The following is a 16,541-nucleotide window of genomic DNA, read 5'->3' on the forward strand; positions in this document are numbered from 1 at the left end:
TGCAGCAAAGCACCATGGCACATGTTTACCTATGTAACAAACCTGCATATACTGCACATGTACCCCTCAACTTAAAATAAAAGTTGAAGACAAAAAAAAAAAAAAAATTTGCTGATTCCACACGAGTTAGATGTTCTTACATTTGCATTTAAAACTAGTGTCACACAATATGAAGAAAAATGGTAAAATTCATGCCAATAAAGCAAAATTTAGATTTATTTACACTGATGGCACTAAATAGAAAACACAAATCACTTTGACAAGATGAGAAAGACCACAGAAGGAAAAGTTTTATACTTTAGTGCCTTTCTGGTCCATTTTCCTATGTTCTGAATAAGGAGTCTACATTTTCATTTGGAACTGAGCCCCACAATTTATATAGCCAGCCTTGGAAGGTCTATATTTTTTTAATGTTGTCAATCTATTTTATGACTACAAACCACAAAAACACAATTTCCTCATATGCTTACAAAGCCCCCATCTTGATCAGATAAATATTCCCTCCTATTTTATCGCAGATTTTCTGGGTTTTTTTACACATTTTAGCCTTTATATCTCTGAAACTTATTTTGGCATATAATTTGACAGTATAGTTTTTTTTAATTTAGATATAATTTTACTTATAAAATTAAATGTAGGCTTCCTAAGAAAATTAAATTTTTCTTACAACATTCCATCATCAAAATATTTTCAGTATCATCACATTTAAAGTATCTGTACTTTAACTAAATGCTTGTTAAAATACCACAAAATAAAAAGACTTTAAAAAACTGTTCAATCAATAAAGTTCCCCTGATACTGCTGAATCATTCTGCCATGTGAAAATTTTGCTCCACAGGAGCTTTTCCAATTATTCCTTTTGTTTTTACCTATTTTCTCTATTTTTTGAGATGGTAGAGTCAATAAAGATCAAGTGCCCAGCAAGCTTACAGGGCATGACTGAGGATAATGTTCAGTCCTAAGCAAACAAAAACCTTAGACATTCTCGTCTTATACAACTTTCACACACCCAAAATACAACAGAACAAAAATGCCAGACACAGTTATCAATCTATCAACCAAGAAAAGTTAACATTCACAACAGAAAAGCACATGAAGGAATCAACAGATCTCCATGTTGCCTAAACAGGACAAAGAAGAGTATATTGCTACTGGGAATACTTCTGAGAAAGAAGACAAATTTAATCCTGATCCTTAATGGTTAGAAAGAGGTCGAGATCATTAACCCTTTTAGAGAAATCCCAAAAGAGTATCTGGACAAGTGACAATATGATGTGAAAAACAATGTGTGATTCATAGAGAATGATAAAAGCTAAGAGGGTAGAACTTACTATATTTAACTAGAGAAAATATTTCATAGCTGAAAGTCCACCTGTTTCCCATAGTCTACCAAACAAATATTCTATAGTTGTGCTAACAATTTCATTTGACCCAAATGAAATAAGAGTTTGCTTTTTATTTTAAATAGCAAAGAGGAAATTCCACAAAAGGTGATATCCCCAGAAGTACACTTTGCTAAGAGTAACTGGAAGAAAAGCTTGCTGGTATTTCCAGGGCAGAGTAATTGACAGTAATTTTGCCTTGGAGACTAATGGCTGATGCTAGTGACCTTTAAACCTTCTACCTATGCCATATGGCCTGCTCCTTTAGAACAGGTTAAAATGAAGGCCCACTGGCTGGGCACAATGGCTCACGCCTGTAATCCCAGCACTTTGGGAGGCCAAGGCAGTCAGATTACTTGAGGTCAGGAGTTCGAGACAAGCCTGGCCAACATGGTGAAACCCCATCTCTACTAAAAATACAAAAAACAGCCGGGCGTGGTGGCAGGCGCCTGTAGTCCCAGCTGCTTAGGAGGCTGAGGCAAGAGAATCGCTTGAACCCAGGAAGTGAAAGTTGCAGTGAGCCAAGATCGCACCATTGCACTCCAGCCCGGGCAACAGAGGGAGACTCTGCCTTAAAAAAAAAAAAAAAATCAAGGCCCACCATAAACCTGTTTCCCTTCCCTGATGCCTACTGGTAAGGGATGTTTAAAAAACAACAAAAAGCAAAAATGGAAAACAACCCCCACACACAGGAGACTTAAATCTATTGGCTAAATTTCTTGAAAGTTAGAATCCCCAGATTACAAAGTCTTATGAAACTCGAAGGAAAAGTGGCAATGTCACCAACACATCCTGTAATCAACATACAGGACTTCCCATTTGAAAGTGACTAAAAGAAAACAAGCTCTATTCCCTTGTCCTGCAGCCAGCAGCAATTTCATAAAGTACAAGCCTCAATAACCTGGTCATGAGAGGAGAAAAACCGCACACATTAGCACAGGATGATGCCCTATGGCATCAAAGAGTGGGCGCTGAAGTGTTACGGGCAGCAGCTAAATACCACTGTGGTCCAAAGGCACTTATTTCTCATTGCAACTGAGAGAAAATGAGAGGCAGAACATCGTTTGACACTTCTGGTGTAGAAGCTTTCCTAGTTGAGCAGGTACCATGCACACATTTAGGGTATACATCTGGAAATGTGCCTGCAGTACTGCATGTGAAATAGGCAAAATTAGATCCAGAAAAAATGTAAAAAGAAAACACCACAAAAAAACCTACTGTATAGCAAAAGTCAGCAAATTCCACCTTTCAAACACAACCCTGACCTCCAAAACTAGGTCTCAGCTGCTGAACAAATAGATTCTACCCTCTCTTCCTCTTCACCCCCAAAAACAAATGGCTTTGAACTGTTTTGTCTAGCTAAGCTCAAGTGTAATGTAAAATAAAAATAAAAGGCATCTTTTTAGCTAATGGTCTAGACACATTGTCAAATGGCACAACAGAGAACAAAATATATGTTGCATAACTGGAAAATAAGCTAAAAAAGAAAATACTAAATTGGAGACACTTTAACCATCATTGCATATTCAATATTATAAATGCTTATCTTAAATGCCTAACAAATAATATGCTTATGTTGATGTGTTTACACTGAGACCGCTTGCTTTGAGTTCTCACTTATCGCACATGGCTTCATTTGTTTGCAGGAACCATGAAGTGAAATCCACCACCATTCAAAAATGGATTCACAAACCACCTCAATAAAATTAAGTTTTACTTTATATATGAAAAGGTTATAGAGGTAACAAAATATTTTAGTTTAAAAATACTTTAAATTGTGTATTTGTTTACTTGTTAGAGTCTGTCTAGTACATGATATTCAACAAATATTTTTGAATGATGAATGAATTCACAAATAATGTATTTTTACAAATAGGGTGGTGTATATTTTATATTTGGACAGAAGACTTTCTAAATTATATTTGTTTATTCTCTGGGCTTTCCTTCTTAAGCAAAATAAACCATCAGATTCACAAAGAACCAAAATGAGACAGCTAGAGTAACAAGAACAACAGTCACGGGTATATCTATTCCTGAGGCCCTAGATAGCTCGCCATGAGGAAAAGTTCACTTAATATAGCATCTGCCACAGTCTCTAGCATAGAATAGTTGGCTATTGGCAGTAATGATCATGGCAATGGTAGTGCTGATGGTCAAAGGAGTAGAAGTCACAGTAGCTACTATTCATATTACTAACTGCATATCAACTCATGACAATCAAAATGCAAGTAATACATGTTGACTTCAATTTAAAACAGAAAGCACCAAAATTTTCTCCATGGTCAATTAAAAGTTAAATTGGGATAAGCTAAAATCCAAGTCCCCCAACTAGTCCAGTGTTTAATTCAGCCCTGGTACAAACATCCCAGGATCTGAAACTAATACACATAGCCTTTAACTTCTTCAGTTTCTAGTATTGCACTGGAATACTTAATTGAATGATAATTAGAACTGCCAGTGGGGGCCTATATTCATTTCTATTTATTCTTTGTCTTAAAGAATAAATCTAAAATCCCACTGCCCTTGGAGTTGATACTATACAGCTTTAGCATTTCAGCATTTTCTAACTCAATGGTATAAAATCCTAGCTATATAACACAATCACCTGTGAGCTTTCTATAAATATAGAAAGCCAGCCTTCATATCAGACATTCTGAATCAGAATAAGACACACACAGTACCTGCTCTAGAAAAAGACAGCCTAGTAGAGAAAACAGAAAAAAATCACAGGGACCTCAAATACTCAAATATCAGAAATAGGCTATAAAACAAAGATGCTTCCCATGTTTAAAGATATAAATGCTAAGCTTGAACATTTCAGCAGGGAAATGTTAAAAAGAAATGATAAAAAAGAGACCCTGTAGATATAAAGAAAAACCAGGCATTCTAAAACAGAAAAAATGCCATAAATGAAATTACGATATCAATGAATGAGCTTAACAGCACATCAACGCAGCAAAATAAAGAATTAGTGACAGAAGAAACTATTTGGAGTAAAGCATGGAGAGACAAAAGATAGAAAACACAGAAGACAGGATAAGTAAAATAAAAAATGTAGGAAAAAAGGTAAATGAAGAAAGAATGGGGCAGGGGCAAAATCTACAAAGGCAATGACTAAGCATTTTCCAAAATTGATGGAAAAACTCAATCTACAGATTCAAGAAACCTGGTAATTCCCAAGCAGAATAAACAAGCCCATCAAAATAAGCAGAATAAGCAGGATCATAAAAATAAAACAAAAGGTAAAAGAAAAAAAATCTTAAAAGAACCTAGAGAAATAAACAACAGTCACCCTCAAATGTAACAAGAGCAATAACACAGGCCACAAAAAAGTTAAATGAAATCTTTAGTGCTGAAGAAAACTTAGTGCATGAGGAAACTTGTGGGAATGATGGATATGTTCATCATCTTGAGTGTGGTGAAGGTTTCATGAGCATTTATTAAGTATGTGCAGCCCTTGGTACATCAATTACATCTCCACAAAGCAGTTTTTAACAGAAAACATGGGATGTAATAAAGCAGTACTTAAAAGCAAAATTTATAATCCTAGAAATACATGTCAAGAATATTTGACACCAGCCAGGTGCAGTGGCTCATGCCTGTAATCCCAGCACCTTGGGAGGCCAAGGTAGGGCAGACTGCTTGAGCCCAGGAATTCAAGACCAGCTTGGGCAACATGACGAAACCCCGTCTCTACAAAAAATACAAAAATTAGCTGGGCATGATAGCTCGCACCTGCAGTCCCTGCCACCAGGATGGCTAGGGTGGGAGGGTCGCTTGAGCCTGGGAGGTCGAGGCTGCAGTGAGCCATGAGTGCACCACTGCACTCCAACCTGGGCAACAGAGCAAGACCCTGTCTCAAAAAAAAAAAAAAAAGGAATATTTGCCATGTTCTGAATGTTCTAATGACAGTGGGCTCATTAACCAGAGCAGGAAACCCAGAAAGAGCAAAGATTTTGTTCTGTATGGGAGAATGACAGTGGGCGGTGAATGGCTGAAAACAAAGATGACGAGCTTTGATTTAGACAAGTTAAAATCCCTTTTAGAATGTTGGATATAAGCCAAGGCAGGTGGGTCACAAGGTCAGGAGTTCAAGACCAGCCTGGCCAAGATGGTGAAATCCTGTCTCTACTAAAAACACAAAAATTAGCCAGGCGTGGTGGCGGGTGCCTATAATCCCAGCTGCTCAGAAGCCTGAGGCAGAGAATTGCTTGAACTCTGAGGCAGAGGTTGCAGTGAGCCAGGATCGCGCCACTGCACTCCAGCCTGGACAACAGAGTGAGACTTCAACTCAAAAAAAAAAAAAAAAAAAAGAAAGTTAGATATTCAGGGCTAATATCTGAGGGGAAAAAAATCAAGGTTGAAAGTGTTTCTGCATCCCCTAGAATGCACAGGACAATGCTGGTCATATAAGTAAAAGTTCTTTTAACCAACATCCATTTAACCAACCAACATGCTCCATTCCTTCTATAATGTGTACCCATGCCCTGAATATTTGTTGATGATAGACAACTCTCCAATATATTCATGCACTTCTATTCTCATCAGTAGAGCTACACACTTAACAAGTCAAATTGTGTATGTTCCCAAATCACTGTGCCACTTACCCGTATCATTATAATTATTTTATTTAATTTAATATTACACAAATGAATGAAAATTAAGCAAGAAAAGATAGCATTTTTCCATAGAAGCCAAGTTGAATATTGTAGAATAACTCAATAAAGGCAAAAAATAAATATAATGTTCCAACAAATGTGAAAATTGGATTATAAAATATTGGAAATAAAAACATCAAATGTAAAACCCCACACTCAGATGGTTTCATGTCTTTAAACGTTTGCTTCACTTTAAAGAAATCAAACTAGAAAGACAAAGCACACTGTGGCCCCTCACAGAAGCAAAGACCTTGGCCCAACAACAAAATATTGATGAGTGAATCTATATGTGTTAAGTTAAAATGTCTGTAGTATGTATGTATCTTTTATTATTACTATTCCCTAATTTAAGTGCAGCCAACTGGTAGTTTCAACTATATCACCTAAGTGGGTTTCTACTGTAGTTTTCTGAACTCCATTGATTTTTCTAAATTTTATTCTAGTTCTACAATCTAGATGGAGTGATATAATGCTATTTCTTGCTACAAAGTAAATGCACATCGTTCTAACTGAAAAGATGGAAGAATCGATACTCCAAAGTCTCCAAATACAGCAGCATGTTCTATTTTATGATGTCATGCCGTGAAACAGACTTTGTTAGCAGCCTGTTGGCTGAAACAGGTATATTTCTTTGCCATTATCCTTATTGAAGGGGCTTGAATAAAGGAGTTCCTCCTACTCCACAGACAAAGACAAAGAGTGTATGATAAGAACTGTCAGCAATGAGTCTTATTTGCCCAATTTATGCAAAAGAGAACGCTGGCTTCCAAGAGGTCCTGAAACATGAGAAAATTACACAAAAGTAATTGAATCTTCAGAATATAAGTTCCAAAGGAAAGTGCTTAAAAGTGAAAAATAGAATTCAATGTATAAAAAATGACATGATCAAACAAGGTAGAGCATTTATTTATTTCTGGCCCACAAATGAGCAGATCTACTTGTCTACTCCAGAAGTTTTGAATGTTAGAGACCCGTAGGATAAAAGGAAAAATGAAGATTGGCCCAATGCTGCTTTAATTATACTATAATGCAACTAAAGAACCCATGTGAGAGTTATGCTCTTTTTCCACATCTACATCAAAATACATATACAGCCATACAGAAGTCACCATGGCTTTAGATACAAACCACACACACACACACAAACACACAAAGATGGAGAAATATACACCCACCAGGATGGCAGATCACTCTTTTTAATGCTAAAGGCACTACAGAGACAGAGTAAAAAATTCACAAATAAGCTATAAAGAATGAGAGAAAGGAGTGAGGAGCTACACAGCAGAGACAATCCATTTTCCAGAACTTCAGGAAATGTAAATATTCCAAGGACTCTCAGATAAGAATAAAGTTTAGGGCCTGGAATCAAGATAAAAACTAAAAGAAGAGATTGGCTTCTGAGGCTGTAAACATTGCTTATATAGGCAAATATTGAGGGCTGAATTTGAGGTTGGAGATGAAGCCAGTATGTCTGCGGTCCAGACTCTATTGCTGTTTTAATGGTATAAAGAAAATGTCTGGGTGTTTTTTCCAGTTTGTGCTAAAGATCTGAAAATAATGAAATATTTGTCCATTAAAACAAGAAACTCTTAGAACAGAAGTACCCTGTGAGTCATTCTGATTGACCAGACTGAGAATACAAAACAAAAAACAATGACAAAAAAAACCCATTCAGCTAGGTATTTCAAGATACTGCATAAATAATTTTTACTCAGTACCCTATCACAGGAGATCAGGCAGGACTCAATAGGTATTTGCTGAAAGCAAGAGCCTGGAAAGAGAGCAGGAAATATACTTGAAAGATGTGACCCTCTATAGCATACATTCAGCAGATGGAGTCTTTACTACCCAACTATCCAACTATAAAGGTCATCATAATAAGAAATATTTACTGATAAACAGACTTCCATAAAATTAGTACTTGCCCAAATCTCTCTCTCTCTCTTCAATATCAGCAGCTATCTCTGCCCATTATGGTAATCCCTTTGGTCAGTCTTTCAGTGAATGCTGATTATATAAATATTAGCCAGTGTAATTCAAATACAAAACTAATTGAAATTGCAATTCTTACAAAAGAGGGACTTCCCAAAGTTGATAAAAGGGATGTCAGAGAGCCATTTAAATCACACGCAAATCCATTAAACATTTGAAAATCTGGGAGAGTCAGGACTTTCACAACGAAGAGAAAAATAATGCAAACAACACAACAATGATGCACTCTTTATAATCAAGCTATAAAAGTCAAATAAAGGAATTTTTATCATGCTATCATATTTTATCAGAAAAACAATACCAAAAATAAAGTTCATGTGACTCATTCTTTGTTCTAAAAAATTAGTACATAGTTGTAATATAATCTAAAAATTGTTAAATAAAATTTTTCTCTAAAAACATCTTCATAAATTTTAGTTTCATTTTCCCAGGTGAGTCCTAATCAAAAGTTCTCTTTCTTATTTATAATAGAAGTTAGGTACTGGTTTTAGGGACATGCACATTAAGTAGTTATTTTCATTGTCAGTTGACCAACTCTTTTGGTACTTGGTGAGTTGAAAGAGATCTTAGAAATTTCCTGGGAAAGAGAGAAAAGTAAAGAATTAAATATAAAGTCAATGACTTTAGCTGAGTCTTTGACGTTAAATTTAAGTCAAACAAAACAAAAAAAGCATTACAAAAAACCGAAACAATAATGCCACTGACAAAATTATTACAATGAAATGGAAGCTACGATAGGCACTACAGGAAAGTTCTTAAAACAACTGAGGATGTCAGATACTGAGTGTCTACGCAACAACATTACTAGTTTATTTTCATAAAAGGTTATAGCAAGGGCATCTCTCAAAACATGCCTGGCCAGCAAAGGCAGGCTGCAATTTACAGCAGGACAAATTTATCAGTGAAGGATTACCTAAAAACAAAAGCCTAGTAGACTTCACAGGTGTACGTTATTGTCATATATCCCGATGCAGCCTACTCTTTGGATATTTCCCTAAGCTCATCCTTAGTTAGGGGAGCACTTAGTATTTGAGATGGAAAGAAACTGGTTGGTTCCTTGATGAAATCACTGACCTGGGCCAACAAGCTGAAACTTTTGGAACCAGCCTTCCTTGAGACATCTTGTTATATGAGATATTAACTTGTTTTGCTGCGTAATCATTTTTATTTGGGTTTTCTGTTATTATTTGCAGCTAAAATAATCCTCACTTATACACATATCGCACATATTTCAAAGGTACAAAAGCCTTACAGAAAATCACAACTTAGTCGTAGAGGGAAAATTAATATGTTTGAAAAAAATCAAGACTATTTTTGCTTAATATAAAATGTACACTATTTTTAGACAAACTATAAGAATTTTAAGAATATGCTCCAGTAGTCATAAATATAAAGCATTTAAGTAATAAAGCATTTAAGACTTATATTAAAGTTAAGAATACCTCATGGGAACACCATGAGTTGGAACATTTAACAGTTGAAAGAGATCTTAGAAATTTCCTGAGAAAGAGAGAAAAGTAAAGAATTAAATATAAAGTCAATGACTTTAGCTGAGTCTTTGACGTTATATTTAAGTCAAACAAAACAAAAAAAGCATTACAAAAAAACAAAACAATAATGCCACTGACAAAATTATTACAATGAAATAGAAGCTATGATAGGCATTACAGGAAACTTCTTAAAACAACTGAGGATGTCAAACATGAGAAAATGAAGAAATAGGGCCAAAGGTATAGTGCTCAGATTCTAGGTGTGGAGCAAGGTGCTAGGGGAAAATTGGAGTAATTACACAGCATCAATCAATAAATAAACAGAACGGCACAAGTTGCAAGAGTGGAAAGTCATCTCTCTCACGACCACTTGAAATCCTACTTCTAGGCCATGGGAACATGAGCTTCCTCCTGTTACAGAAGTGAAGGCTTTAAGTAAGGAGCCCTAGAGCAGATACACCTCAAGGAGCCTTTACATGCATGAACTGCTCTGAGTTTGAAAAACACTTTCACATACATTACCTCATTTTATTTCTATCACAATCCTTCAGCCAGGAAAGAAATATTATTAAATCCATTTTATAGATGAAATAAAGGCCCCAATTTAGTAGACTGTTTTAAATAGTATTACAAGCTGAAACAAACATTATAAACTTAAAATTATAAGAGTTTTAAGAAGAATATGTTCAAGTAATCATACAAATAAACTTTTTTTTTCAAAATTACAACGATTCACTTACCCTCAAAGGTATCTTTTAAAAAAAAATCTACTGTTCCTGTCATAACGTATGCACACTTTCCAGCCATTACAAAGACGGCTTTAACCAAAAGTCATTCAAATTGGCAGCTGAAAATTATATGCCTCCAGAGACACCAAATAGAGATAATGAATGCAGCAGATTTTCAGTTCAACTAAAGGGCAAATTTTCCCTTCTTCACAATTTCTAATTAAAAACTGTGCAATGATCTTCTAGGGCATTCGGGGGGATATTGAGTCCCCATTTGTCACATCTCCCTGGGAAGGGAGGGAACTTCCCTAGGAATAAAAAGTAGAAACACTCCTAGTTTTTTCCCACCCCTTCACTTACAACTCTCCAGGGAATGCCTTTGCTTATTGGTTACTCTGAAGCCAAGCTCACTTGGCTCAGCCCTTTCCTCTCATTTTCAGGGCCAGCTGGTTATGAGCTAACACAGGATATGAGCTAACACATATCCTGTTAGAGGAGCTCCTTCGTGTCCTGTTATAGGAACAGTCTCTGCCTCCATGGGGAAGGTCTCCAGTTGTCCAGCTATGCCAGTGACGAGGTCAGTATGTCTCTTTAATTCAGAGGTGTAGTATTAACAAGTTCACTTGGCTACAGATCTAAAGTCATGTTCTGCCATCAGTTTTCCCAGTAGTAAAGTTAACACACTAATCTCCAATTATCTTTTCTCTCATTTCTCAGTTGGCTACACAGTTGGAAGGAAAACGTGAAGATGTCCTTTACCAGTCCCTAAAGCTAGAAGCAAGGATAGGGGGTAAAAACAAAAAAGAAACCAGAGAGAGAAGAGTGCTTTTTCTTCCCCGATCTCATTATTTTTTAAAGCACCTGTATTAAGAATCTACACACATAGTTAATAAGACGGTTTGTCATATCAAACACCACTAATTGTCAAGTCACAGTATCAACATGACTACACAAGCTCGGGAAAGGTTAAGAGGCCAAAACACTGAAGATCTAATGATGGAAACTATACAAATATGGGAAAACAAAAATGAATAGTTTTTGCCTCCAGGAACAAGATCAGAATTTGATACAGCCTCTAGTTAGATTAGATGACCTCATGTTTTAAGGACTCTTGTAGATTTAAAACTCTGATTTTCATTTTTTTTTTGAGTCAGAGTCTCACTCTGTTGCCCAGGTTGGAATGCAGTGGCGCAGTCTCAGCTCACTGCAACCTCCGCCTCCCAGGTTCACGTGATTCTCCTGCCTCAGCCTCCTGAGTAGTTGGGACTAGAGGTGCACACCACCACGCCCAGCTAATTTTTTTTTCATTTTTAGTAGAGACGGGGTTTCACCGTGTTAGCAACGATGGTCTCGATCTCCTGACCTCGTGATTCGCTCGTCTCAGCCTCCCAAAGTGCTGGGATTACAGGCATAAGCCACCACACCCAACCTAAAATTCTGATTTCTATCCAAAAATCTGCCTGTAGGTTGCGTGGATTACTTCACATGTAATATTTTCTTTTAGTGGCTCAAGCAAAGTGCAGCTTCAGAAACAAATCAATGAATAAACATGAACCTCTTATTCTTCATCTATAAAAATGAAGATATTACTCTCTACTGCTCAGAGTTTTTGAAGGGATTGAATCAGGTAATATATGGAAAAAGTTCACCAAAACTCGGAATACACATTTTAATTTGTTTCCTTTTTCTATGGCATGAAGCTACTATCTTTTGCCACTAGATGGCAATGCTGCACCAGTAGGTCAAAAATGGGCCACATTGCACCAAGGAAAATCTAGATCTTATTTAACTGCTAAAAGTTTCCTGTAAAAAATTAAATTTCAAGTTGTTTTCCTGGCATCTGATGAGGTGACAGAAAAAATTTTGGACATTTAAAAGATGAGGACATTCAAAAGAAACCAAAGTGCTAACGGTGCTCTTACTTTTCATTTTTAAATCCTAATTCATTAAGAATGCGGATGATCTTTGAAAAGGGCATTGTACAAGGTAAGATATATGATGATAGCTAATAAAAATGACCATTTACCTCTGATCCCAAACTGAGAGAAACGATCTCATCCTCAAAAGCAGAATGTGTGTCAATGTGAGCGGGAATTCCTGAGATGGAAAACAGGACAACACGTCACTTCATTTTTCCTTTTAGTAGATTTAAGATGGCTGTAAATATAGCCTTATGATATTATGTTGACAATATTGCTTGGTAATCAGGAAGATACTATAATTTTGGTTAAAAGGAAACATTTAGGGCGAATGTGACTAAAATATATTAAAATAAATATAAACTAAAAATATCTTAACTTCAAGTTAAAGTGCCATTGGGGTTTGATCGAAAATTAAGGCTCAGGAATCCCTGATTAACTAGGACACTTAACCCAATTCCAGCCCAAGAGGAAAATGTGAAAGACAAATACAAAAGTCATTTTTACCCTCAAACACTGGATTCCCAAGTACTTGCAGAACAAAAGCAATAACCAGGTATAAAGACTAGGCATATCAATAATTACGATATGGACTTCTCCACCGATCTCTCAATTTACATTAATTGCGTACCTCTTAAAAGAAATGTTGCTACACAGTGAGGGTATACAAAGCCAGTAAGACGGTCCCTGTCCTCAAAGAGCTTACAAGCCAAGGGAAAGACAGCTAGGTAAGAAAGGTAAAGAAGAAATGCCCTGGCTGACTGGTTAATCTAGGGTCAGGCTACCTTGGCTCAGCCCTTCCCTCTCATTTTCAGAGCCCGCTGGTTTGTAGAAGCTAACACATGCTCCTTCTCGTTTCATCCTATAGGCCTCTGCGTCTTTAAGAGTGACCCCAGCCTCTGTGCTCTACAGAAGCAGACTCTGCTTCAGCTCCAGTTGTCTTGCTGTGCCAGGGACAAGGTCAGCATGTCTCTCTAATTCAGAGATGCAGTAGTCACAAATCCACTTGGCTACAAATCTAAAGCCATCAGTTTTCATTGTAATAAATGTAGAAAAGAAAACAAAACTCCACAACTCCTGCCGTTAATAAAACTCTTACAATTAAAGAGGTCTTAAGTGTGGGTGGGGTCCTAATCTTACAAGTGGAAGCTCTATCTCTCTCCATGCACATGTACACACAGAGAAAAGGACATGTGAGGACATTGAGAGAAGGTGGCCGATGACAAGCCAGGAAGGGAGCCCTCACCAGGAACCCAATCAACCGGCACCTTCATCTTGAACTTCCAGCCTCTACACTGTGAAAACAAATTTCTGTTGTTTAAGCCAAAAAAAGTAAAAAATAAAATCCTTAAAATCATTTGATTACTATAAATATCAGATGAAGTTGCTGCTAACAAGTATAAGAAATCAATAACTAGAAAGAGAAAGATCATCCAACCAAGTAACCTTCTTCTATCTATAAATTATTTGGTTTCTTCCATTACACGTCTCCTATGTTTTTTATTTTACACGTCTCCTATGTTTTTCAGACCAATGTCTTCCCTCTCTAAAGGAAATGTTGAAAGGGAAACAAAAAAAATCACAAACTGATTTGTGTCAGTGTGTTTACACTTTGAAATGCAAGTTCCTCAAGGGATTAAAGTGTAGATGTGCAAGGATTGAAGTCAACACAAGTAACGAACATAAGCAAGGTAATCTGAGACTTAATTTGAGCTTAAAAATAATATATTTGCTCGGCTGCGAGCAGTGGCTCATGCCTGTAATCCCAGCACTTTGGGAGGCTGACGCGAGTGGATCACCTGAGGTCAGGAGTTTGAGACTAGCCTGGCCAACATGGGGAAACCCCATCTCTACAAAACTACAAAAATTAGCTGGGCGTGTTGGTGGGCACCTGTAATCCCAGCTACTTGGGAAGCTGAGGCAAGAGAATCACTTGAACCCTGGAGGCAGAGGTTGCAGAGAGCCGAGACCGCACCACTGCACTCCAGCATGAGCAACAAGAGTGAAACTCCATCTCAAAAAAAAAGAAAAAATAATAATAATATATTTGCTCTTAGAGAATTACATCATCTACTGAGTTCCAAAATATGTAACTAAAATGTTTAAACAAGAAATACTCACCTTGCCCAGGTTCATACTGATTTATGGTCATTTGATCAGGTTTATGTTTAATGTAACCTTCCCTCAACCATTTCTCCAAAAAGTTGTCACAAATGTCAGGAAGACCTAAAGTTAGTAATCATAAAGATAAAACATTAAAATAGTTACTTTGCTTGTTTTACTCAAGAATTTTAAAAGTCACTGCGATAAAAATCACTGAGCTTTTAATTTAGCAGTCAGGTCCATTAATATAATAAACCCACAAGCAAAACAAAATTAAAAAATAAAAAAAATTTAAGAATCTTTTAAAGTTATTTAATTGATTTTTTTTAGATAAAAAGGTTAAAAGAACAATTCTCACAACAATTTTGGTATTTAAATTATAAAAATACACCATATATTGAAATTGTCCACTTTTTTTGTTATTTTAAATTATATCATTTATTTTAATTTTAATTATTTTAAATTGTTTCCCTTAAAAAAACACACCTTCCAAAGTGGAACTAACTTACTTTTATTGGAGTCATAAATGTTGTTTCATGATGGAAGAAAAGCATTAAGACCAAAGTCATTAAAATAAAGATAAATTTAACTCCAACAAAGAATTACATCAATTATATCAAAGGATTAAAAGCCAGAATATACAGTAAATTCTTAATCAATTAGACACTTCCTTGGGAAAAAACTGGCAAAGGATATAAAAAGGAATTCACAGGAAAGGAAATACAAATGACCAACCTCATCAGTAATCAAGAAATTATAAATTTAAAACCTTTACAACACACGTTGTTGGGGCAGGGGGAAATGGGTACACATTTGGTGAGAACATGCTAGTACAACTGTTTTAGGAGGCAATTTGCCAGTATCAATTAAGAACTTTTTTTTTTTTTTTTTTTTTGAGATGGAGTCTTGCTCTGTCGCCCAGGCTGGAGTGCAGTGGCGCGATCTCGGCTCACTGCAAGCTCCGCCTCTCGGGTTCACGCCATTCTCCTGCCTCAGCCTCCCGAGCAGCTTGGACTACAGGCGCCCGCCACCACGTCCGGCTAATTTTTTGATCAATTAACATTTTTTTAGTGAACATAAATTTCAACATGACAATTCTACTTCTTAGTAGTCTCCCTTGAGAAACTCTTGCACAGTGCATAAAGAGGCATGTACGAAGATACTCACAGCAGCATTATTTATGAAAGCTAAAAACCAGAAACAACCTAAATAGCTATCAATAGGGAACTATTTGAATAAGCTATTATGGATCATTTAGTAAAATGAAAATCTGTATAAGATTTCCAAGACATATAGTGGAGGGAAAAGAACAAGTTGGGTTGATACATGTAATATATGGAATATATAATATATGCAATACCATACAATACTACATTTATTAACAACTGGGTACTTTTATTGGTGTACATATTTTAATGTAAACTCATTTTTTAAAGGACTGGAAAAGTATATACTAAACTGTTAACAGTATGTACTTCTGAGAAGCAGTATGGGAATAAGGATAACAATGATGAACTTCAGCTCTATGCAGTTTGAAATTTTTTTACAACAAAACTATACAATTTATCTAGTTAAAGTGTTTTAAATCAACTGTTTGAAAAGTTTATCTACAAATGACAAATGAAACATAATCCCCCAATTATAATATTCTACTAATATATTAAATTTTTTGAGGAAGAATTTATTATGTATTAGCAATTACTTACCTCCAGGTAATGGTTTATCTTTATCTACATTGTTGTTCTCATAGTGGAACTCATAACCAAAATGCTTTACTCTTCTGTGTTTTAAGGATTTTTGAGCTGTGTGAAGAGCACAAAGTAAACAATTAAGAAGGAAAAGAATTATATTCCTTTGCATATTCCAGTCAACTTTTTGAGTAAAGATTAGTTTAGTAATGGCAACTTCTGTTAATTGGTAAATTATAGTCTTTAACAAAATTAACCATTTTGCCTTATATTTGTTATTTCAAGTCTAAAATTGTAACAAACTCTTCAAGAGTTTCACCCAATCAATCTGAAAACTAAACATGTACACTACCATTCACAACATTGCCAATGAGCTGGAAAGAGTCAGAAAAACTCCAATTTGCAAATATTTCCAGGAAGCTCTCACTATATTATAATAGTACGGTACTGAACTGCTAATTCCTCAAGGGAAACTTGCCTTAAGGTGGGAAGGAATGAATAAAATAAGTGAAAAGGCTTATAAAAGCCATATAAATGTTGGATAATAAATATTAATCAGTTTGGAGTTAAAATTTGATAGC

General features: G+C 35.9%; 1 protein-coding gene across 5 annotated transcripts in view; it reads right to left on the reverse strand.

Moving 5' to 3' along the window:
• ALKBH8 (alkB homolog 8, tRNA methyltransferase) overlaps nucleotides 1-16,541 on the reverse strand; it is a 62,745-nt gene that overhangs the window by 34,530 nt on the left and 11,674 nt on the right. For all 5 annotated transcript variants that reach the window (XM_010360860.2, XM_030918869.1, XM_010360861.2 and 2 more), the window contains 3 exons: nucleotides 15,979-16,074; nucleotides 14,291-14,395; nucleotides 12,277-12,347 (listed from right to left, as the gene is read on the reverse strand). In XM_010360860.2, the coding sequence (XP_010359162.1) occupies nucleotides 12,277-12,347; nucleotides 14,291-14,395; nucleotides 15,979-16,074 (272 nt within the window). The remainder of the gene's footprint in view (nucleotides 1-12,276; nucleotides 12,348-14,290; nucleotides 14,396-15,978; nucleotides 16,075-16,541) is intronic.

This window comes from Rhinopithecus roxellana, chromosome 15 (assembly GCF_007565055.1).
Source record: "Rhinopithecus roxellana isolate Shanxi Qingling chromosome 15, ASM756505v1, whole genome shotgun sequence".
Lineage (NCBI taxonomy): Eukaryota > Metazoa > Chordata > Mammalia > Primates > Cercopithecidae > Rhinopithecus > Rhinopithecus roxellana.